At 38.9% G+C, this 25,569-nt stretch overlaps 1 protein-coding gene and 1 pseudogene across 3 annotated transcripts in view; both read left to right on the top strand.

Moving 5' to 3' along the window:
- Positions 1-25,569, top strand: part of NVL (nuclear VCP like) — a 97,124-nt gene that overhangs the window by 48,197 nt on the left and 23,358 nt on the right. The window contains exons 18-20 of one of the 2 annotated variants that reach the window (XM_082833776.1): positions 3,096-3,195; positions 18,905-19,011; positions 20,296-20,476. In XM_082833776.1, the coding sequence (XP_082689902.1) occupies positions 3,096-3,195; positions 18,905-19,011; positions 20,296-20,466 (378 nt within the window). In that variant the 3' untranslated portion in view covers positions 20,467-20,476. Of the gene's footprint in view, positions 1-3,095; positions 3,196-18,904; positions 19,012-20,295; positions 20,477-25,569 lie in introns of those variants that run through there. The other variant, XM_082833775.1, reaches the window with a different exon arrangement.
- On the top strand, positions 11,401-15,960 carry LOC309958002 (serine/arginine-rich splicing factor 3-like; annotated as a pseudogene). The gene is made up of 4 exons: positions 11,401-11,442; positions 14,881-15,103; positions 15,333-15,424; positions 15,775-15,960. The product of its transcript is annotated as a serine/arginine-rich splicing factor 3-like (transcript).

Below are 25,569 nucleotides of genomic sequence, written 5' to 3'. Positions count from 1 at the left end.
GAGTTCTTGGAGAAAATATAATTTAAGACACCATGCACTCAAAGTAGGGTCAGATGATATGCTTTAAGACGCAGCACCATTTCTGTCTGGGGAAGATATAAATTGGTGTGCATTAAAGACCACTTGCATTACTACACTGAGTCACCATTCTTAGAAATTTTGGTACAGTGATTACCTGGAAAACAGTTATCAGGAATACTGTTTGAATCATAGTGAAGCATAATATAAAGAATATATTTTAAATATATATATAACCTTTTGAAGAGGATAGCAAAGACTGTGTAGTAAGTACATTTATTACAAGATGATTGAGGAAATGATTATATTTCTTATGTGATTTGTTTTCACATAGTTACTCTGTGTGTGTTCTTGGGTTGTGAAACATTTATTAGGTGCCTCGTTTTGCTTAGAATTCCCAGCATTCAGAAGTTGCAAAACAAAACTTGACTAGGATAAGTGTGCTTTATATCATAGCAATTTTGTTTGCTCACCCAGCAGTCAGCAATATCACAGAAAATCCTTATTACAGTCTTATCTCTGATAGTGATGTCAGTGGCCAGGGCAGAGATCCTTCCCGGGTTCTCCTGCCGGCCGTCACGTTCCAAAATCTATTGTGGGATCCAGAGCAAGATCCTACACACTATATCCAGCTGGTGGGGGCATGGTATGCTCTGGAATTTACTCCTTTTTATTTATTCCCTTTTGCTGTGAATTAAACCCTTTGTTCATTGATAGCCCATTTCGTTGGTTTGCATCTCTCTGTTATCAAGTGGTAATTTAAATTAGGAGGTATATCCAGTCAACTCCTTGCCCTCAGAGAAGTCTGCATTCTTATGAACTACATTTCTAACTTCTAGGTTATCTCTCTTGGGTGTCAGCTACCACACATCCCTGTAATCAGATATATGTGTTTTGCTTTAACATTTTCACCTGAAGGGGATTCTGAAAATATTTCAAAATTGAACATATTCTTTTTTTAATGATGCAAGTTATTCATGAATACATGCTTGTGAAAAATGCAAATAAATACAAGTATAGAGTCAAGTCTTTCTTCCAGTTCTCCTCCCTGTTACTCTTCTTGGAGGTTACTTCTGCTGACAGTTTAGTGTTTTGCATTTGTGGTCTAGAACTTTTTCTATAAGCTTAAAAACATGTGTGATTTAAACTTTTTTTTTTATATAAATGTGGTCATTCTATCTGACACTTTACCCATGTACTTAATAACTTATTTTGTAACTATTGAATAAATATTCCACAGTCTGGATAGGGAAGAATTAATTCAACAATTCCCCTGTTTTGGACATTTACATTGTTTCCAGTTGTTTCCCCTATAAACACAACTGTATTAAACATTCTTATCACATATTTTTGTGCACCTGTGGGAATATGTGAGAGTTTTGGAAGTAGAATTTCTGGGTAGAAGATGTATACAAATATTTTGAAAGCTAAAACAGTCATTCTTTGCAAAAACTACCAGTTACATACACCTACCAACTAAAAATAACCATTTTCTACACCTTTGTCAACAATGGGTAATACCCATCTTTTTATTTTTCTCAATTTTATTGGCAAAACATGATGTTAAATTTTAGTATTCATGTCTCTGACCCTTTTGCTGTTGAAATGTTTTTCTGTGCTCACTTTGGCAGCACATACACTGAAAATGAAATGTTCCCCCCTCCCTTTTTTTAAGATTTTTTTTTTTTTTTTTTTTGGATGTGGACCATTTTTAAAGTCTCAATTTATTGAATTTGTTACAGTATTGCTTCTGTTTGATGTTTTGGTTTTTTGGCCCCAAGGTACGTGGGATCTTAGCTCCCGCACCAGGGATTGAACCCACACCCCCTGCATTGGAAGGCAAAGTCTTAACCACTGGACCGCCAGGGAAGTTCCATCTTCCCCTTTTTTTGTTGTTAATTTATAAGAGCTTTTTATATGTGATGGAAATTAGTCTATTGTCCAATTATGTGTGTTGGTACTATTTTTCCCAGTTTTATCACTTATCTTTTTTTATTATATAAAATTTTATACATAGTAAAGTCTGTCAGCCTTTTCCTGAATTGATTGTGAGGTTTTTGTCTTGCTTAGGTAGGACAGTGTTTTGGGGTTTTTTTGTTTTTTTTAAAACCAGTACTTCTTTATTTTTTTGAGTCCTGATTATAATTCTTTTAAGCTCCTAACTGTTAATACTGTATCTCCAAGGGGTGATAATAAGGTGCACCAAATTTTTTTTCTGGAGAAATCAGTATGTTAAACTCATTACCACCTCTGTACATGAAATTTATGTTGAAGAAAGGCAATTAATGACAAAAAGAAACACAGCACCACTTTTCTCATTTCCTACATTGTGCATTTTAAAAATTTCTGCATTTAAGGGATAAACATCCCCCTATTCACCAACTCCTTGAACGTCTTGGATATTGCCCTGAGGTAGTTCAACTTTGTACTGCATGCTTCAAGGAAAAGAGAAAAGGCCTCAGTGTCCCAGCTGAAAGCTCTGGAATATCCAGTATCCTGGGGAGTCTGATCTGGCATTCAAAAGCTGAGTCTAGATTTGCCCAAAAGGAAATTCGTTGTGGCTATTAGATCTTTTTTTAAAAATTTATTTTATTGGAGTATAATTGATTTACAATGTGTTAATTTCTGCTGTACAGCAAATTGATTCAGTTAGATACATATATATTCTTTTTCATATTCACTTCCATTATGGTTTATCACAGGATATTGAATATAATTCTCAGTTCTTAGATCTTTGGATAGCTCAGAGGCATAAGACTGTGGGATCAGCTAAGCCTGAGATTGAATTTCATCTCTACCCTTATGTAGCTTTGAGACCTTGGACAAATAGCCTCTCTAAGCCTCAGTTTCCTCATCTGAATTGTGGATGATAGCAGGATTGCTGGGGAAGCACACTGATGAGAATATGTTTTGCACAGTGCTTAGATATAGTGACTTCTCAGGAAATAATTGTTCTATCTTTTGACAAAAGCTTTCATTCAAGTTAGCAAATGTATTATTTTGCATGGAAAAAAAAAAACCGGTGATGTATTTTTCTTTTATTGGGAGCTGATGTAGCTGTATTTATTTGTTTTTAGACAGGGGCAAGTGTCCGGGTGGTAAATCAGCTACTTACAGAGATGGATGGTCTGGAAACACGTCAGCAGGTTTTTATTATGGCAGCCACTAACAGACCAGGTAAGAAAGAAGAATATAAAACAGATGAGTCTAAAAACTTACAGCGTTTACGAACAGTATAATTTATATACGTCCTAGTAAAGGAAGAATAAGTTTGGGAAATCCCTTTTTGGTTCATAAGTTGGAATAAAACCTTAGAAAGCTTTTATGTAAGCTATAGTAAAAACAAAAAAAAACCAGTATAAGATTATTGCTTGGATTCTGTAAGATTTTTTTTCTGTGTTGGTGCATAGAAAATTGTCTTGTTAGCAGAGAACCCTTGTAACATACACTTTTGACCACAAAGTATTATCAGTATTTATGTCCTATGGTTTCTCTCAAGCTTATAGGAGACAAGAACCAGTCTCTTTTTCAGTGTATCTGAAGGTTAAAGATAGGTTTTTAAGGTTTTATACTGGAAGCATGTCCATATACCTGCACTTAACTATTTTTTTAAATTGTTAAAAAGCCTAAGTACTAGTGAGGGATTTAGAAAAAGTCTCAGAACTTCGAAAGTACTGAAGGTGGCTTTTACTTTGGGTCCTCAGTTCTCTTCATATTGTTTAATACTTTGCCATCCACATGCGCCGCTGTATCATAGCTGCTCCTGCATTGATATCTGTGTTGACTATGTCTACCGGCAGTGACTTGGGACTTTAATTGCTTAAATGGATTTTTCAGTTTTCAAGCTGATGTAATTTTTCTTGTAAGTTAGTACAGATACTAAAACCTTCATGAATTATATACCATTTCATTTTAAAATGAAAAATCGAAAGGTTTGAGTTAGACTCTTATCTTTGAATTAGAAATACTCTGAGTTAGGCAGAACTGGGTTTGAGTCCTGGCTCTAGCACTTCATTTCTTACTAACTGTTCTCTTTCAACCCTAACTAGTGTATACCAACTGAGTAGATTATAATTCAGGTCTGACACTAACCACCTGAAGTTAATGTCAGAACCTGCAGGTTAAGGGGTCAGTTGTCTACAAGACTGCCCTACTTCAGATACCAGATGCAAGTGGTGTCTCCAGGACACACGCACTTCTGACCAGCCTGCTACAAACTTGGGGATTCCCGTCACCCCTTTCAGGTTCACTAATTTGCTAAAAAGACTAACAAAATGAAGAAAAGCACTATACTTACAATTACAGTTTATTATAAAGGGTACACTTAGGGCTAGGTCTCAGAGGGAGTGCAGAGCTTCCGTGCCCTCTCTCCATGGAATCAGGGCACATCACCCTCCTGGGACATCACTGTGTTCATCAGCGAGGAATCTCCCTCAAGTTTGATGTCCAGAGTTTTTATTGGGATTTTGTTATGTATCCATGATTGGCTGACTCATTGGCCATGTGATTGAACTCAGTCTCCAGCCCCACCCTACCTCCCCAGATGTCTGGCTCCAAGTTCCAACCCTCTAATCAGATGGTAAGTTGTTCTGGTAACCAGCCCCATCCTGAAGTTATCTGCAGGGCCAACCTTGAGTCATCTCATTAGCACAACAAAGACACTCCTGTTACTCAGAAAGCTCTAGCCAGGAACCAGGGGCAAAGACCAAATGTATTTATTCCTTATTATGCCACATTAATCCTGGGCATGTATTACTTCATCTTGCTAACCAGTACTTCTTCATCTATAAAATGAGGATAATAACACCTAATAGGCAGTATTGTCCCAAAGCTTAAGTGATATTGGTAATGTATCTATCATAGTGCATGGCAAGTAGCTGTTTAGTATTATTATCATTATCATGAGCACTTTTGGTATTAGCAGTAGGAGCAGTCATTAGGTCATAAAATCAGAGAGTCATCCTCGAAGAAACCTTGAAGGTCTGTCAGATTTGGATAGAATCACATCCTACCTTTCCTGAGCAGCTACAGATTTTTCTAGTAGATTTCAAGAAGACAGTCTTTGGTGTGCTCTAATAACCTATTCTGTCTTTAACCGTACTCACCATTTTTCATATTTGTTTATTGTAAACACTCTTATCTTTTAGTTTAATCTCTGTAGATTAGAAAATAACAGGTCCTTCAGTGTTACTCAAATAACAGGTCCTTAAATGTTACTACTAGGTTTTACTTAAAGCCCTTCCTTCAAAAGGGTTCAGGTACGTTACCTTTCCTCATGGGTTTTTTTTTTTTTTCCCTCCGATCTCTTTATTCATCTTTGAATTCCTTAGGATTCTCCAGATTCTCCTTAGTTGTAAAACCCAGAACTGAGTACAGTAGTCTCTTGAGTTTAGCCAGTGAATGACAGGATGAATATGGTACCTCTGTTTTGTTCTTTCCAGTGTTCTTGAGTATTGTCTTCCTCTCCACTGTACCTCACCCATCCCTTTCTCCCCATAACAAACCCCATTACGTTGAGGATCGACATAAATTTAAAAATAGATGTTTTAGATCTTTTCACTTGTATTGATGCCTGTTTGGCAGTTCTGTTCCATTGTATTCTATCCTGTGACATTTTGTTTGATTGTTTATAACTTGGATTCTGCTCAGCTTTAAGAAACCCCTTCTTGCCCGATGTCCTGGTCAGCTCTTGCTGCATGGTGAACTACTGCAATACTTAGTGGCTTAAAATCACCATTTTTGCATTTTTCATAATTTTGTAGGTCAGGAATTCAGGGAGGGCTTGTCCAGGTGGTTCGTCTCTGATCCACATGCCACCAGCAGGCATGGCTGGGCCAGAGGATCCCCTTTCAAGGTCACTTCTTTACTCACATGTCTGGTGCTTTGGTGCGCCTCGGCATTCTGCACACCCCCTCCCCCCAGCCCATCCCCACCACCAGTTGTCATCTTCCAGGGCCTCTCCATGTGGCTTGGCTTCCATTGGAATGGTTCTCTGAGTACTCATATTTCGTACTTGACAGCTGGATTCCAAGAGATAAAGGTGGAAGCTGCCATTCCTTTGAAGGCAAGGCCCAGAATACACAAATTCTCTTGGTCAGGGCAGTGACAGGAAGGGCCAGAAAAGAAAGGAGAGAAGTAGAAAGGTAAAAAAAAGGGGAGTTTTCTTTAATCCTTCTTATGTATATTTTTCTTTTATCACATTCTTTGTTTTATGGTGCAAGTTATACATTCCGCCTTACAGCTTGGTGTTGTAGGTCAGTCATACCAGTATAATTTTCTTTAGTCTCTCAGGTTTACTCCTTCACTCATCAGATATTTATTGAATTTTTATTATATACCTGATCCTACTGAACTTTGGGAATTCAAAAGTTAACAATTCAGAAAAATTCTTTGCCTGCATGTATTCTGATTTGGAGCTGGGGAACAGGGGGTAAATAATAGACAATCAAATAAATAAAATAAAACAGAGTAAGAGGATGGAGAATGACAGGTGTTTGGGGAGAGGAATGCTACTTTAGATATCATAGTCCGGGAAAGCTTCTTCTTCAGAAGTAATGTCAGCACGCACCCAAATAATGTGAAGTATCAAGCCATGCAAAAATCTGGGAGAAGGCATTCCAGGCAGAGAACAAACAATAAAGGCCCTGAAGTAAGAAGAAGTTTGGAGAACCAGCAAGAAGGCCAGTGCGTCCAGAGTGAAAAGAGTTGGGGGACAGTGATGGAGAAGTGCAAGGGGCCTTTTAGGCCACAGAAAGGGGTGTGGATTTTATTCTGCCATGAAGGGTTTTTAAAATAAATTTATTTATTTATTTATTTTTGGGCTGCGTTGAGTCTTCGTTGCTGTGCTCGGGCTTTCTCTAGTTGCGGCAGGCAGGGGCTACTCTTTGTTGTGGCGTGCAGCCTTCTCATTGTGGTGGCTTCTCTTTGTTGCAGAGCATGGGCTCTAGGCATAACACGGGCTGCAGTAGCTGTGGCTCGTGGGCTCAGTAGCTGTGGCTCGTGGGCTCTAGAGCTTAGGCTCAGTAGTTGTGGTGCACAGGCTTAGTTGCTCCACGGCATGTGGGATCTTCCCAGACCACCTGTGTCCCCTGCATTGGCAGGTGGATTCTTAACCACTGCACCACCAGGGAAGTCCCATGAACGTTTTCTAAGTGGGGGAGTGAAGTGATCTGATTTTCTTTTTCTTTTTATAAAATATGTGACTTTTATTTTTACTTTGTATTTTGAAACAATTATAAATTCACAAGAAATTAGAAAAATAATGCACAGAAGTTCCATGTACCCAGTTTAACTCAGTTGTTACATTTTACATAACTGTGGTACAAAATCAAAACCAGGAAATAGACATTTGTGTAATTTGTCTATTTTGTTGCCATTTTAGCACACGTGTAGATTCATGTGATCACCACTGCAGTCAATACAGGAACTATTCCATCACCACAAAGATCTCCCTCATGCTATCCCTTTATAGTAACAACCACCTCTCTCCCACCATGTCTAACTCAAGGCAACTGCTAATCTGTTCTCCATCTCTATAATTGTGTCACTTTAAGAATTTTATATAAAAGTAATCATACAAAATGTGACCTTTTAGGTTGGCTTTATTCACCTATTCTAACGCCCTTGAAATCTATTCAAATACTTGTGTGTATCAGTAGACTGTTCCTTTTCAGTACTGCGTAGTATTCTGTGGTGTGGAGGTTCTAGTTTGTTTAACCATTCTCTTCTGGGGGCATTATGATCATTTCCAGTTTTTGACTGTTTCATATAAAGCTACTCTGAACATCTACATATAGGTTCTTATGCGGACATAAGGTTTCAATTCTTTGGGATAGATGCCCAGGAGCATGATTGCTGGGTCGTATGTTAAGTATATGTTCAGTTTTTTAAAGAGGTTGTCAAAGTCTTCCTGAGTGGCTATAATTTCTATCAGTAATGCTAAGGGAGATTCAGTTTCTTTGCATCTTTGCTGGTATTTTGTATTGTCACTGTTTTTATTTTACCTTTTCCAAGAGATGTATAGTGATATCTCATCATGGTTTTATTTGTATTTCTCTGATGGCCGATAAGAACTTCTTTTCATGTGTTTCTTTACCATCCTCATATCTTCTTCAGTGAATTGTCTCTTTGTGTCCTTTGCCCATTTTCTAAAATTGGAATGTGTATTCTTTTTTATTGTTGAGTTTTAAGAGTTCTGTATATATTCTAGATGTGAGTCCTTTGTCAGATATGTAATTTGCAACTTTTTGTCCCAGTCTGCATCTTGTCTTTTCATCTTCTTAATCACAGAGATCCAAATTATTAATATTTCCTTTTATTTTAAATAAAATAATAAATAATTTAAGGTTATTTCCTTAAGAACTGAGGTGTCTTCTGTTCTAAAGTATCTCTAAAAGGGGGTGAAAGTGAGTCCATCCCATTTTCTTTACTTAAAACTCATCAAATCAACTATACTCCAGTAAAAAAAAATTTTAATTAAAAAAAAAAACTCATCAGTGATAATAACTGGAGTTCATGGAGCCTTGCTAAATAAATGCTAAGCACTTTGTTAACACATTTTTGACCAGAGATGTATTATGGCCACAGGCAGCAGTTTCTGCAAAAATCCCCCAGTCAGTAATGTGTTAAGTGTTCACCTTGTTAAACCTCACAACAGCCCTGTGAGGAAAGTACCATGATGTATATACTTACTGTTGCAAAAGTTAAATTATTTTAATTTAATTAAATTAGGTTAAATTATTTGCCCAAGTAGAACTGACAAGGGTGGAGCAGCAATTTGAATCTCAGTCTGCCTGAGTCCAAATAATCATAATTATCGTGTGAGCACTTGTATTCCAACCACTGCAATGAGTGCTTCCCATGTTCTGTCAGGTAATCCTCACTGTAAAGCTCACAGTAATTAGTAGATTCCAATTAGTTTGCCACCAGATAAGTTAGCAGTGGCAAAACCAAGATTTGACCCTCAGGCACCCACCGAATTATATTTTCTTTAAAGCACAAGTTCATTTCCTCTACATTCTGTACCATAGTCACCTCTGCATACTGAAGTTTGTTTTGTTATGTCTCAGATTTTGAACAGTGTTTGTTTTGTGTGACACGGCTCTGGTAAATTGACAAACTCCGTAAGAGAATGGCCATAATAAGCCGTGAGGTTGTGGATCCAGTTGGTGAATGGCATGAAAAAGAAAAACCCACACAGGGAGATATCAGTTAAACATCAAATGACACCGAAAAGCTGGGCTTCCCTGGTGGCGCAGTGGTTGAGAGTCCGCCTGCCGATGCAGGGGACACGGGTTCGTGCCCCGGTCTGGGAAGATCCCACATGCCGCAAAGCGGCCGGGCCCGTGAGCCATGGCCACTGAGCCTGCGCGTCCGGAGCCTTTGCTGCGCAACGGGAGAGGCCACAACAGTGACAGGCCCGCGTACCGCAAAACAAAACAAAACAAAACAAAACAAAACAAAAAAAACCAAATGACACCGAAAAGCTTATAACAAAAACTGTTGGTCCTCTGTGTCCCCCAGCCCCCATCCCAGAGGCTTCTACTGGTAAAATCCTTGAGCTGTTTTTTTTTTTGCTGTGTTTCCTCCATATTTTCAAATAATATGCTCATACTGCTATGTCTTATCAATTTCACACACTACCCATTAACTTCTTTTCAATGAATGAAGATTCATTATCTTACATTCACCCTTTCTCCACACACATAGCCCAGCCCACCATCACTGCCACACCATGCCCACCATCTGTTCTCGCCACTCCAGCCTCCCAATATTATAATATAGATTTATTATAACTTCTGGTTAAATCACTAGTCAACACTTACATTACCATGACTTTGAAAAAACCTCTCTCCGCTGACCCAAGAATCACAGCATGATTAGGTTTCCTTCTCCTAAAACCTTTTTTATTCTTAGATTTAGTGACCCTCATTTTTTTCTTTTGCTTTGTTTTCTGTGTTCCCATTCTTCATCAACTATGTTATACATCAGTCAGTATTATTTATCTAGATGATGTATCAATTCCATTTGACGTTTTGTTTGCTTTTGGAGGTCTCCCTTCTGGAGCTTTCTGTCATGCTCCAGTCTGGACTGGTGCCATCTAGGTCTGTGATATAAATGGCTGTCATTTCAGGACTTCCCTTTCCTGCTTTGCTTTGTTTTGTACTGTTTCTGATCTTATGTTTGTCTCTTGCTTTACTCTTAAATTTTGCTAGAGCTTATCTTTCAGTGGCTTTCTTAAGAAAGGTCATGTAGGAGGTAAATTTTTTTTGAATCCTTATATATGTGAAAATATCTTTATTCTAGTCTCATTATTGATTGGTAGCCCATGTAGGAGGTAAATTTTTTTTGAATCCTTATATATGTGAAAATATCTTTATTCTAGTCTCATTATTGATTGGTAGCCTGGCTGGATATAGAATTTTGAGTTGAAAATTTTGTTTTTTTGTAATTTGTAGGCATTGCTTTTTTTCTTTTAAAAGTTCTATGTCATTCTGATCCTTTTTATGTGACTTTTTTGTTTGTTTCACTTGTATGCTTCGCACTTGGTGGGTTTTAAACCTCTTGAATTGATCTACTCAAGTTCTTCTTTTCACCTATTTTCCATCTCTGTCTTTATCCTTTTTCCCTAATTTTTGAGGTACTGATTTTTAGGAAGTAAATTAAAATCCTGTCCTCTCACCATTCTACCTCTGGTTGTTCTGAGAAACTGTGACAGCCTTCTTCTAACTTGTGGTATACCAAAGTCCATACCCTCTTCTGGAAATAAACCAGTTCCCTGTGCTCAACCAAAGGAGATGGAGCTCCTGGTGCAAATTACATCTTGAGCACAGATGCCCTAAATTTAACTCTCCTGTACACATCTGTGCATTGCATTTTTCAGATACCAAGTCCTATAAAGGATGTTCTCATTTGAGGAACAGTTCCCACTTAACCCCTGTCTAGCTGGTTGAAAACACTCCTGAGCAGCACGCATAGGTTATGTAACCCAGATGGCCACACTAGCTTATTACTTTTTCTTCTATTGAGTAGGTGTCTATTTCTTACCAGTAGCAATTCAGTATCTAGAATGAGTTTCTGCTCTCCATCTATGGTGCAGTCCAAAAAATAAATAAGTAAATTATGGTGTGTAAGCTTCTTCTAGGCAAGGAGTAAGTCTGCAGTCTTATATTTGAGAGAGAGCTTCAAGTTCAGGGTTTCTACCTATTGTAAGCCCACAGTTATTTGTCAGATGAAAGAGTGGGTGACTTAAAAGAAGATACTGATTTTATTATAGTAAGATATTCAGCCACTTAAGTACCAAGTCAAATGCAATGCTCCCTTACCTATTTATTCTGAATGGCCTTGGATTATGGTTGAATGCTTCTTGAAGGCAGTTGAACAATGACTTGGTGCCATGGTCAAGCCAGTATATCTTGCCCTTTGGTAAGTACTGCCCTTATAAAATTAACGTAGGCCCTGGCGTTACTTCTGCTGATATACAGGTACCCTGGTGCATCCTGGAACTCAGTAAATATTTGTTTATGAATCATAAGAAGAGATCTACTTCTGATTCATGAAGGCTGTATGATCTTATAATAACTTTTATTTCACTGGACATACTGATAATCTCTTTAGTCTGAGGATCTAATTTTTTTTAAAAAAACAGCTTTATTTAGATATGTGGTGTACCATAAATTTTCCCCGTTTTAAGTATACAATTCAGTGGTTTTGCGTATATTTACAGAGTTGTGCAGCCATACCAATAATCTAATTTTAGAACATTTCCATCACCCTAAGAAGAAAATCTGTGTCTGTTAGCAGTCACTCCCTATTTCTTCCCCCACTGCCAGCCCTAGGCAACCATTAGTCTACTTACTGTCTCTGTAGATTTCCCTATTCTGGATATTTTATGTAAGTGGAATCATACAGTATGTGGGCTATTGTATCTAGCTTCTTTCACTCAGCATGCCTTCAAGTTTCATCCATGTTATAGAATGTATCAATACTTCATTCCTTTTTATTGCTGGATAATATTCCAGTGTATGGATATACCACATACTATTTATTCACCAGTTGATGGACATTTAGGTTGTTTGTACTTTTTAGCTATTATGATAATGCTGCTATGAACATTCATGTACAAGTTTTTGTTTGGATATATGTTATAATTTATCTTAGGCAGATACCCAAGAGTGGAATTGCTGAGTCATATGGTAACTCTATGTTTACCATTTCGAGAAACTGCCAAATTCTTTTCCAAAATGCCTGAATCGTTTTATATTCGCACTAGTAATTGTGACAAGGCAGTGTATGAGGCTTCCAGTTTCTCCACATCCTCACCAACACCTGTTATCATTTGTCTTTTTTATTATAGCCATGTAGTAGATGTGAGGAAGTATTTCATTGTAGTTTGATTTGCATTCTCCTGATAATTAATGATGCTGAACATCTTTTCTTTTGCTTGTTGGCCGTTTATATATCTTCTTTGGAGAAATGTCTGTTTGAATCCTTCCCCCAGTTTTTAATTGGGTTAATGCCTTCTTGTCATTGAGTAGTAAGAGTTCTTTATTTATTCTAGATACAAGTCCATAATCAGATATGTGATTAGCGTATATATTTTCTCCCAATCTGTGAGTTGTCTGTTTACTTTCTTGATGGTATCATTTGAAGAACAAAAGTTTTAAATTGGTAAAGTTCAATTTATTTATTTTTTTTAATCACATGTACTTTTGATGTCATACCTAAGAAATCACTGTGTAACCCAGGGTCATGTTTTCTTACAAGAGTTTTAAACTTTTAGTGCTCACATTTAGGTCTTTGGTCCACTTTGAGTTAATTTTTTGTATGTGGTGAAGAAGGTGTCCATTCATCCTTTTGTATGTGGATAGTCACGTGTCTCAGCATCCTTTGTTGCAAAGACTGATCTTTTCCCCATAGAATTGTCTTGGCACCATTGTTGAAAATTGAGGGTTCATTTGTAACAAAATACTGTTTTCCTAAAGTTGAAAGTTGCTACCATTAGCTCTTAAATTTTAGCGCTTTTTTGGTACTTAATAGAATAGTAGTTGCTTTTTAATCAGCAGATCTGAGGGAGAGTTCCTCCTCTTCAGGCATCTGTCTCATTTGTAAGTGAATGGATTTTGTCCTTAGATCTTTGGAATTGTTGGTGACTTCTTCATTGCAAAGATAAGAATTGTTATCTTGAGTCTTCCACCTAAAATTCTGACACAATTAGGTAGGGAACCACTTAGGAAGCTGTAAAAATAATCTAAGTGCTGCAAGATACTTTGAACCAGGTGACACCTGGGAATGTAGAAGGAATCTGAATATACTGTGTCATACAGTTGACAGGATTTGCTAATGGATTGGATATAGATGTGGGAGAATGAAATCAAACATGACTCCAAGTTTTAGGCCTGAAAAACTGGAAGGATGAATTGCCATTAACCAAGATGGGAAGAACAATGGTAGGGCCCTGTTTGGGGAGGTGATGGGAAAAGATCTGGATCTCAGTCTTAAATATGCCGTGTTTAAGATGCCTGTTAGTGGGCTTCCCTGGTGGCGCAGTGGTTGAGAGTCCGCCTGCCGATGCAGGGGACACAGGTTCATGCCCCGGTCCGGGAAGATCCCACATGCCACTGAGCCTGCGCGTCTGGAGCCTGTGCTCTGCAACGGGAGAGGCCACAACAGTGAGAGGCCCGTGTACCGCAAAAAAAAAAAAAAAAAAAAAAAAGATGCCTGTTAGTGAAACAGAATTGTTGAGTATGAGCCAGCTTTTCTTTGAGAAAAGATGTAATACGTAGAATTTTGTAAGAGCTTCTGGTAGAGCATAGTTTAAATCATCTAACACATATATACACACACATACTTTATGGTATATAGATTGCTCAGGATGCTTTTTACTGTAATTAAAATAAGTAAATAATTTCTTAAAATAATAAACAACAAAATACTAAATGTGATGTTGTCAGAGAATTTAAATGATTATAAAAGTCCTAAACTAAGAATGTTTTCTAAGTACAATTGGGATTCTTTATATCAAGCTTTATTTTGGGGCATGCAGATCTGGCTTTAAGATCTCTGTTTGTATATTTAAGATAAAAGATGTTTTCACAGCATGGTATTGGCATAGACATAGACATATAGATCATTGGATAGTAGAATTAAAAAATGTTCCCACAAATATCTGGACAATTGATTTTTTTTTATAGAGCACAAAGGCAATACAGTGGAAAAAGGATAGCCTTTTCAATAGTTGCTGGAACAGTTGGATATCCATAGGCAAGAAAAATGAACTTCAATCCCTATCTTTTACCATATGCAAAAATTAACCCAAATGAATCAAAGACCAATGAAAACCCATAGCTATAAAACTGCTGGAAGAAAACACAGGAGAAAATTTTTTCTATCTTGGATTAAGCAAAGATTTCTTAGATGGATAAATTGAACTGCTCTTCAAAAGATGCCACTAAGAGAATACAGAGACAAACCACAGGCTGAGAGAAAATACTTGCAAAGTATATTATCTCTTAAAGAATATGTAATGAACTCAACGACACAACTCAAAACTCAACAACAACAAAAAAGGCATTAAAAATAGGCAAAAGAATTGTACAGACACCTCACCATAGAAAGTATACAGGTGGCAAATAAACACATGAAAAGGTGCTCAACGTCGTTAGTCATCAAGGAAATGCAAATTAAAGCCTCAGTGAGATATCACTGCAAACCTTAGAATGACTGACTAAAATGAAAAAGACTAACTATAGGTCATTTCATGGACGCTGGGTTTGCGAGAGCATCTGCGGGTGTCTGGTGGGAGGGGACCGGAAAGACCCAGCTGAGGGTGTGTGGATTTGAGCCTCCGCGTTTCTAGCCCAGGATCTCGAAATCCATTGTGATTCCTGTCCATTAGACTGTAAGCTTTATGTAGGTAATCTTAGAAACAATGGTAGTGACCGAATTGGAACAAGCTTTTGGCCATTGTGGACCCATCCAAAGTGTGTGGGTTGCTAGAAACCCTTCTGGCTTTGCTTTTGTTGAATTTGAAGATCCCAGAGAGGCAGAGCTAGATGGGAGAACACTTTGTGGCGGCCGAGTAAGAGTGGAACTGTGTTTGTTCGTTTGTTTGTTTGTTGCGGTACGCGGGCCTCTCACCGCTGTGGCCTCTCCCGTTGCGGAGCACAGGCTCCGGACACGCAGGCTCAGCGGCCATGGCTCACGGGCCTAGCCGCTCCGCGGCATGTGGGATCCTCCCGAACCGGGGCACGAACCCGTGTCCCCTACATCAGCAGGCGGACTCTCAACCACTGCGCCACCAGGGAAGCCCAAGAGTGGAACTGTTGAATGGAGAAAAGAGAAGTCGAAATCTTGGCCCACCTCCTTCTTGGGGTCGTCACCCTCAAGATGATGATTGTTTTTATTTATTTATTTTTGGCTGCATTGGGTCTTCGTTGCTGCGGGCGGGCTTTCTCTAGTTGGGGTGAGTGGGGGCTACTCTTTGTTGTGGTGCGCAGGCTTCTCATTGTGGTGGCTTCTCTTGCTGTGGAGCACAGGCTCTAGGCGCGCGGGCTTCAGTAGTTGTGGCACGTGGGCTCAGTAGTTGTGGCTCATGGGCTCTAGAGTGCAGGCTTAGTAGTTGTGCTGCATGGGCTTAGTTGCTCTGCAGCATGTGGGATCCTCCTGGACCAGGGATCGAACCTGTGTCCCCTGCATTGGCAGGTGGATTCTTAACCACCGCGCCACCAGGGAAGTCCCTCAAGATGATTATTGAAGGAGGAGGCCTCCCTCGCCACAGATCCACAGATCTCCAAGACAAAGAACCTTCTCCTACAGCTGGAGCAGGTCCCTTTCTAGAGATAGGAGAAGAGAGAGAAATCGCCGTTCTGGGAGAGAAATCACAAGCCGTCCCGAACTTTCTCTAGGTCTCGTAGCCGATCTAGGTCAAATGAAAGGAAATAGAAGACCAGTTTGCAAGAGGAGGAGTGTTGTACAGGAAATAACTTCATTTGACAAGAGTATGTACAGAAAAGTCAAGTTTTGTTTGAGAATTCATAAGCTTGGTGCATTTCTTTCTTTTTTTTTTTTTTTTTTTTGCGGTACGTGGGCCTCTCACTGTTGTGGCCTCTCCCGTTGCGGAGCACAGGCTCCGGATGTGCAGGCTCAGCGGCCATGGCTCACGGGGCCAGCCGCTCTGCGGCATGTGGGATCTTCCCGGACTGGGGCACAAACCCGTGTCCCCTGCATCGGCAGGCGGACTCTCAACCACTGCGCCACCAAGGTGCATTTCTTTTTTAATAAATTTATATTTGGCTGCATTGGGTCTTCATTGCTGCGCACGGGCTTTCTCTAGCTGCGGCCAGTGGGGGCTACTCTTCGTTGTGGTGTGCAGACTTATTTCGGTGACTTCTGTTTTGCGGAGCACGGGCTCTAGGCGCACGGGCTTCAGTAGTTGTGGCTCGCGGGCTTAGTTGCTCCGCGGCATGTGGGATCTTCCCAGACCAGGGCTCGAACTCGTGTCCCCTGCATTGGCAGGTGGATTCTTAACACTGCACCACCAGGGAAGTCCAAGCTTGGTGCATTTTTAAGATGTTTTAGCTGTTCACATTTGTCTGTCTATTGGCACAGTGACGCATAAAGGTGTGATTCTCTGTGGTTTGAAATGGACTATATGAGGCATGTAATATCAAGAATTGTTACTTTACAATGTTCCCTTAAGCAAAATTGAATTTGCTTTGAATTTTAGTCTTGCGTAGACTGATAATAAATCTCCAACTCCTGCCCAGCTAAAGTATGATGTTTAATATTATGGAAACAAAACTGGCAAAAATTGAGAAGACGTTTTCCATAGCTGGGATATGGTATGCAGCTGTAGTTAAGCAAGCAGTCTTTAAAACCTACTGTGAACACAAGCCAGCAGGTAAAAATTAAAGCTGCACCCTTAACCTAGGTTAGAGGTTTAAAAATTCCACTAGTGTTCACACTGAACAAGAGGTTGTCCAGTTGGTGTAGAATCGAAGAAGTTTCAAGAAATTAGTTTACCTTTGCTTTAGGTCAGAAGTTCCTTCTGTGATTGCTGTATATGAATACATAGCTCTTTGTAACATGATTTCTTTGGAAATTTGAGACTATTTAAGATACCAGTGTCCTGCCAGTTTAAGGGTACATTGTAGAGCTGAACTTTGAGTTCCTGTGCAAGATTTTTTTTCATGCTGTCATTTGTTATATGTTTTGTGAGAATCCTTGGGATTAAAGTTTTGGTTACAAATTGTTGTTTAACCTGAAAGCCTGGTTTTCCTTGCAAAACTAAAATTTGAGCTTGGTACCAAGTCCAGGTATAACATTCCTTTTGGAAGCCATACTTATATTTTCTTGTAAAGTACTTCTGAAAATAAAATATTAGCATAACTGTGTAATAGTTGAACCCACCATTACCATAGATAGTTCTTGTCCCATAGAAGGCAGTTGGTTACACAAATCTTATTTTGTAAGAAACAGAGTTGCAGGTTTTGAAGTGAAGGGAGTTTTTGGTTGTCCACCTAAGTGATGATACACTTTCAGGAGTAGAAGCCAGTTCAAAGTCCATGATATTCAGTGATCAACATTTTAAGGTAGAGCCACCTGATACATTATAATCCAAAGTTGCCCATAAAAAAAAAAGGCTTTTATGGTTAGCATGAAAGCTTTACACAAAGCTTTAAAAATTGCTTCCATTTTATATAATTTGAGGTGTTTCATGGGAATTCGAAGTTGATCCATCATGATGTAAAATTCACTATGTGGTTCAAATGTAACAGTGCAGAATTGAATAGGGAGGTATGCATAACCTTGCTTTTAGAAATCTAGAGGAGGTGTAATTTCAAATTTTTGTGCCATTAGATTAAATCATAATGCAGCAACAACAACAAAAGACTAACGTATTGACAAGGATATAGAAGATCTTGAACTCATATACTACTGCTGTTGGGAGTGTAAAATGGTACAACTCATTTGGAAAATAGCTTGTTGATTTTTTAAAGTTAAATGTACACCTACAGGGTGTTATAGTCGTACGCTTTGCATCCCACACTTAGGTATTTACTAAAGAGAGATGAAAGCATATACAGAGACTTGTACTTGAGCGTTCATAGCAGCTCTATTTGTAGTAGTTCAAAACTAGAAACAAACCAAATGTTTGTCACCAGAAGAACTAAAAAACAAATGTGGCATACCCATACAATGGAATGCTGCTCAGCAATAAAAAAGAATTAAGTACTAATACAAATAACAACCTAGGTGAATCTCAAAATAAGTATGTTGAGTAAAAGAAAGCCAATAGTATATGCTGTATGATAAAGTACAAAGGTTTCCTGAGACCAGAATTTTGAGAACCTTTGCCCTGTAGAGTCAGGTGACCCTTAGACTTTTCGGAGACATGAGGGTGCAAGTGTTAGGCTTCAATCTGCAGTGGGAAGCGGGAGTTGAGAGAATTGAATATGTATTTTAGGAAGATAACCTTGGCAGCATTCTGAGGGGTCCCAGAGAGGGGAAGTTTAGAAATACTACCAGTTAGGGGGGCATTACATTTGGCCTTGACTTAGGGTCTAGGTAATGGGAGGCGGACTCGATAGAATTGATAGAATGTATCTCCAGTTAGAGGGAAGGGAGAAACCTGCCTGGTATGTGGAGGGGCAGGTGGGGGTCTTCATCTGAGATTGAGAATCCTGAAGGAAAAGGAGGTTTGAGGCAGGAAGGAGGCGGGTGGACTTCACTTTCTTAAGGATGAGCAGAATCTTTTAACTGTAAAAAAGTCTAAATTATCAACTTTTTCTCTTAAAAATGTACTCTTCCTGTCTCTCATGTTAATTATATTTTGTAAAAGATTCTGTTTCATTTATTTAAGCCTTTTTCCTCCCTTCGTCTCTAGATATCATTGACCCTGCAATCCTGCGCCCAGGCCGCCTGGACAAAACACTCTTTGTGGGTTTGCCACCCCCAGCAGATCGTCTCGCCATCTTAAAAACTATCACAAAAGTGAGTAAAGGAAATGGTACATTTTTGTGTATGTTTCTTGCATTTTAAATACAGAAAACTAATCATTTACGGTACCTAATCACTGTCTTTTCTGTAGCTTTAAATATTTGCCCAGCCTATAAGATCTTTGTTACTTTAAAGGAATTGTTCTCAGAGCATATTTGAAATGGAATAGAAGCTTTTGGAGATGAAAAGTAAATAGATAATAGGCCCATTTTAAATATCCAGAGAAAAATTGAGTTTTGAAGCCACAATGTTGAATTCTGTCCTCCATGTTGGTATATGCCAACTTTTAAGATGCCTGTACAGTATTGACTTTGCTCTTTTTATAAAAATCATAAGTAGTGCATACAAAATACAAAGAAGAAAGCAGATCACCCTAAATTGAACTACTGCAAAATAATCTGCATTAACATTTAGTGCAGACATCGTTCCAAACATCTTTATACACAGTGGGTTGTTGGATGGCTGGATGGTTGAGTGAATGAGAAGGAGGAAGGGGAATAAATTTAACACATTATTTAAATAAAGTTAAATTTATTTGAAATTTAACAGAAAACAAAACTAAAGGAATTATTAAACTTCCAAGTACACGTTTCATTTTAGATGGCATCAGTTTAATTTCTGCTCTGAAAGTTAGATAATTAGCATTCTTATATTTCCCTTTTTCCACTTACCAGCTTTTCTTCCCTGTATATTTTTTATTTGCCCAGTGTCATCAAGTTTACATTCTGTTCTAGAGTCATATTCTTAGTTTCACATTTATATAGATACAGTACTCACAACCAGCACTTTTGCCACAGCTTTTATGTTTTCTAGTTTAGTTCATTTCGTCATTTAGTTGACTGTATTTCATCATCCGGTTTATTCCATTTATTAATAGTTTTTTCAACTGTATTCCTCAAGTTCATGATTAAGAATGTCTGCCTGTTGTCGTTATAATTAAATGATATATTAGCTTTATACTTAAATGATATATTAAATGATATAATTTTTCCTTGGTCACACAGTCTTTCTGGTCTTTGTAGAAATTGCAGCATGAGTTTGGGCATTGAATGTGTTTGTAAAATGTCTGAGGTCAGTCTGATCTTTGTTTTCTCTTTGGTAGGTGACTTGCTTTTTCTGCTTGGATCCCTGAAAAATTCTTTATCTCTGAAGTTTAATAACTGAAATAAGATATGTCCCTGTCAATTTTTTGTTGTTGCTGTTGCTGGTGGTGGTGATAGTGGGGTTTTATTTTGACTAGTGAAGAACTAAAGTCTGGTGTGCCTTTTTATTTTGTAGGTGCAATTCTTCCTTCATTCCAGGGAAATGTTTCTGTGTTGTATGTATGAATACTTTTTCTGTATCATTTGTTGGATTTATTTCTTCAAGGTCACTGATTATTCTTATATTAGATACCCTTTGTCTTCTGTATCTTTTGTCTACTTGTTTTATTTTTTATTTACTTTTTAAATTAATTTATTTATTTAATTTTATTTTTGGCTGCGTTGGGTCTTTGCTGCTGCGCACAGGCTTTCTTCAGTTGAGGCGAGCTGGGGCTACTCTTCGTTGTGGTGCGCAGGCTTCTCATTGCGGTGGCCTCTCCTGCCGTGGAGCATGGGCTCCAGGTGTGTGTGTTTCAGTAGTTGTGGCACGTGGGCTCAGTAGTTGTGGCTCACGGGCTCTAGAGTGCAGGCTCAGTAGTTGTGGCGCAAGGGCTCAGCTGCTCCGCGGCCTGTGGGATCTTCCCAGACCAGGGCTCGAACCCATGTCCCCCGCATTGGCAGGCAGACTCTTAACCACTGCGCCACCAGGGAAGCCCCAGTCTACTTGCTTTAATTTGTCTTTTTCTACTGCACTCACTGTGATTAAACTTGAAGTCTTCTCTTTTTTTCCTTTTTTCCTTCCTTTCATTGGAACCCCCAAGTTCATGAAATGAACTTGATGGTTACTTCATCCATACCTTCTCTTTGTCCCAATGTAGAGTGAATGAGTTCTCTCATCACCCTCTCACTCTACCTGGAACTAGTTTTCTTACACTTCCCACATTACAATTTGAGGTCCGGTTAATTGCTTTCTGTCCACATTTTTGTAGCCTGGGGGTGGGAAAGAGAGCTAAGCTGGTACTGATTTGACCATTATAAGGAAGCCTGAACTTATTCTCTTCTGAAAGAGACCCTGTGAAATGCATGATGCCTGGACCTGCTCTCTTCATGCAGAGCGTGTCTCATTCCCATGTGCTTGTGCCCCCAGTGCTGCACAGCTCCTGGGGAATGGCATACCTTGGCGTTTCTTCCTGATTCTGCTGAAATCCCGATAGTATATCTGAAGGTTTGTGTTCAGCTTTTCCCAGGGATATCTGCTCCAAAGACTGCTTCTCTCCAGATTGGAATCTTAATGGACATTCATAAGATTTTGTTAGCTTCTTTCCTCAGTGCTGCTTCCCAGGAATGGAGGCCTAATTAATAGCTACTCCAGAATGATCTCTTTCCTTGGAACCCACTTTTCAACATTTACAACATACGGTTTACCCCCTTTCTTTATGTGGTTGCCACTGGTAAATTTTTAAACTTAACTTTTTTTTTTTTAGTATTTTCTTTCTGTGTTGGCAAAGAAAGATTCTGTGTTCCTACTTCACTGGGCCACCCTTACTTAAAAGTGCATAGAGCAGTGTTCATAACTGTCTCCCGCAGGAGGGGAAACAGGAGGATAATCAGCTCTGTGGGTTAACAAGACCCCACTGCCAGCAATATGGAAGCCAACTTGGAGAAAGGTGAAAGTCAAGGTTGTAAAATGAGGCATGCCGGAACTAAGGCAGTATCAGGGGAATAGCAAAGAGGACATAGATGTGGGGACTATTTAAAGGTTTTAGTTAATAGGACATTGGATTAACTATAGAGTTAGGGGGGTAAAGCAGAAGGAAGATGATTTCTCAGCTTGAGCAGCTGAATCGATGGTGGTGTCTGTCAACACAAGAGATTGAGGAATGAGGAGGTGATGTCATTTGAGTTTCAGGTGCTTGGGCACTATCCACGGGGAGACGTGTAGCAGGATGTTAGTCCTGTGGTTGGGAGTTCAGAGGAGTCCTCTGGCTGGGTTATGGTTTCGCCTGTCATCAGCACATAGCTGGTGGTCAAAGCCATGAAAACACATTGCTTTAGTTCAGTGGCTCTCAACCTAGGTCAGTTTTACCATCACCAACAACCCATCTCACCCCAAGGGCAATGTCTCGGGACATTTGTTTATCACCAAGGCAGGGGAGTGATGGTGCTACTGGACATCCTACAACATACAAAACAGCCCCACAACAAAGAATTTTCCAACTCAAAATATCAATAATGCCAAAATTAAGAACCTCTTCTTTAGTTATATGTACTTATTTCTTTGTATCATCGAGTTTGATGATGATGCATCAAGGCACTTCTCTCCCTTTCCTTGGCTCTGTCATTAGAGACTATGATAGTGAGATTCTGTTTGCTTTGGTTAATGTCTGTTTAGATCTTCTGCCCATTTTTTGTTTGGGTTGTTTGTTTTTTTGATATTGAGCTTCATGAGCTGTCTGTATATTTTGGAGATTAATCCCTTGTCGGTTACTTCATTTGCAAATATTTTCTCCCATTCTGAGGGTTGTCTTTTTGTTTTGTTTACAGTTTCCTTTGCTTTGCAAAAGCTTTTATGTTTAGTTAGATTTGTTTATTTTTGTTTTTGTTTCCATTACTCTAGGAGGTGGATCAAAAAAGATCTTGCTGCAATTTATGTCAAAGTGTGTTCTGCCTATGTTTTCCTCTAAGAGTTTTATAGTGTCCAGCCTTCCATTTAGGTCTTTAATCCATTTTGAGTTTACTTTTGTGTATGATGTTAGGGAGTGTTCTGATTTCATTCTTTTACATGTAGCTGTCCAGTTTTCCCAGGACCACTTATTGAAGAGACTGTCTTCTCCATTGTATATTCTTGCCTCCTTTGTCATAGATTAGGTGACCATAGGTACGTGGGTTTATCTCTGGGCTTTCTGTCCTGTTCCATGGATCTGTATTTCTGTTTTTATGCCAGTACCATATTGTTTTGATTGCTTTGGTTAACGTATGTGTGTATGTATACACACACAAGCACATTTATGCAATCCTAATTTGTTTCTGTAAATTTCTTATAGTTATAATGATATAATGATGATACTTTCACACTTGTCTGTGGGAGATCACTAATTAAAGGCAAAGATTGGAGTAATAATTCATGAGGTATTTGGTGTTGAGGGCCTTAGAGATTTGGACCCAGAAGAATGACTGGCTCATTCTTCCAAACGTGTGTCATCCACTGTATGGTACTCAGCACTGTGGAACAACTTTACACTTCCTTCATCTAGAATTTCAGCGCTATTTTCTAAAATTGTTAGCTCTTGGACACTTCAAAGATAAAATTATTAGGAAAATAAGATACTAGAATATTAACCTAAATGAATGATCTTCTAGTCAGTCAACAAGTATTTATTGTAAACTAAATATATCCCTGGTTGTGTGTATACCATGGGGAGACTAAGACACGGAAGACATAGTCCTTACATATAAGGAGCTTTTCTTCTAGATGAAAAGATAATATGAATGTTTCTAAAACAACAACAGGCATATTAATTCATTCCTGAGAAAGGGAGAAAAATGAAGGCAACTGAGTAACCTAGAGATTTCAACTATATAAAGAAATATAAAGAAAAAAGTCAAGAAGAAAACGTAGCAAAATATGAACAGTGCTTGCCTCTTGGGGATGGGCTTACAGGTTACTTCTTCTGCCTTCTCAGTGCCCTCCAGTCAGAGACCAGGAACACACTTGGAGTTGAACAAGCAGGGCTTGTTTCTCTTTGAAGTGAGGGAGGACCCGCACCACAGAGAACTGTAGGAGTGGGGTGTCTCAGTAAGAGGATGTTAGAAAGGACTTCAGTGATTTGTGTTTGTGTTAGGTTTGGGAAGAGTTTAAGGGGTTTTGCTCTGAATTGCTTTCAAAAACCAGGCATTATTCTGTGATTGAGGGTCTTAATAAATCTTACCAAGAAGGAAGGCTAGACCAAGGCTAAGGCTGTGATTGGGAAAGAAGCAGCTGTCATTTACATTAGCCGGGACAGGCAATGTTTGACCATTCTGTGGTTTGGACAGTGTTTATGTTTTATCTGTGTTCAGACATGATTATGCAGGAATCTTGTTTTTCCCTTGATCCATCCTGGTCATGGAGTGGCCTTCTCTGATGTTGATGTTCTGTGAAATTGTTTATATTCAACAGGAGAGCAGCACTGCCTAGCTGTGAGGGCCCAGCCAGCTCGTAGCAACACCAAAGCCCACTTGCTGGATGTCAGGGCCTGCTTGTCTCTGTCTCAGTGGCTTTATATTTCCAAATTTTCTATCATGAGCATATATGCATATAGCGGGGGGAGGGGTATGGAGAATGTTTTGTGGTTTTTTTTTTTTTTAAACAAAAACATAAATGTTGAGGTTAAGGAGGAAGGGCCTAGAATTAGATAGAAAGGCCCTTTGGGCAGCCTCCATGCACAAAGTTGTGACTACAGAATGAAAAGAAACCAGAAAAAGACATGTTGATAAAAATCTATTTGACTTTAAAAGCAACTTTTGTGAGACTGTGGTTTAGACTGTTATATAGTCAGTTCTCAGCATCTGTCTATGCTAAAGGCAAAGGAGGGCTTTTGGCTGTTTAGACTATTTTTGCAGCGGTTATGGGCGTGTCGTGTTCTCAGACCCGCTCCAGAGGAAGGGGCCCACACAGGCCTGAGTGACGGTGCACTTGCTGTTGCCCTCTGAGGAGAGCTGCTTGCACTGCATTTCACATCCTTATCTTACTTTTTCAAACCTCCAGAGGCCTTGAATGTTTTTGCTTAAAGATCTTTGTTGATGGCTAAAGCTAAAGCAGGGTAGAGGGAGAGGAAGCAGAATCTCTAATTTCAGGGCAGAGTCCACAAGGCAGACCTCCTCCTCATGGCAGTCTTTATGAAGACTCAGCCAAAAGTGAGAAAAATTGGCCTTTTTAATGTTTAATAAACCTTTCTGTTTCAAAGTTTGCTGGCTTTTTACTTAAATTCCCCAGATTGTTTTATATATACTATTTCCTCTTTTTCCAATTAATACTTGAAATATTTTGGGGAGATTAGAATAAAATTCTTTAGCCTTGGTCCTAAAAATCTAAAGATCTGTGGGTCAGAGCAACTTCTCAGTATCTTTTGGAGTCTAAGTTTCTTAAAAGAAAAACGAGCAATGACATACTACTTTTTTATATATTCTATTTGGTGTTTCTGGTAATGTTGTGGTAATAAGAGGTTTATCACTAAAAACCCCTTGGACAAGTAGAACATTTTTTTCTTAATTTCTGTTTCTTCCTATAAATGTCATTAAAACTTGCCCTTATCTCAGAAAGCCAGAAAGGTTATTTGGTGTCTGCCAAGTGCTTTGAGGTAATATGCAGTCTTTAAAATAGTGATAAAAATTCCACTAAGAGACCCCAAATTCTCAATATGTTTTTTAAAATGTGCCCTGTAAGACTAAAACATATGACATCTCACCAAGAAACATATCTGTTAAATAT

The sequence above is a fragment of the Leucopleurus acutus genome (genome assembly GCF_964270905.1).
Source record: "Leucopleurus acutus genome assembly, chromosome: 2".
Classification (NCBI taxonomy): Eukaryota; Metazoa; Chordata; class Mammalia; order Artiodactyla; family Delphinidae; genus Leucopleurus; species Leucopleurus acutus.
The sequence above is the reverse complement of the archived record's forward strand: the minus strand, read 5'-3'. Positions and strand labels throughout refer to the sequence as shown.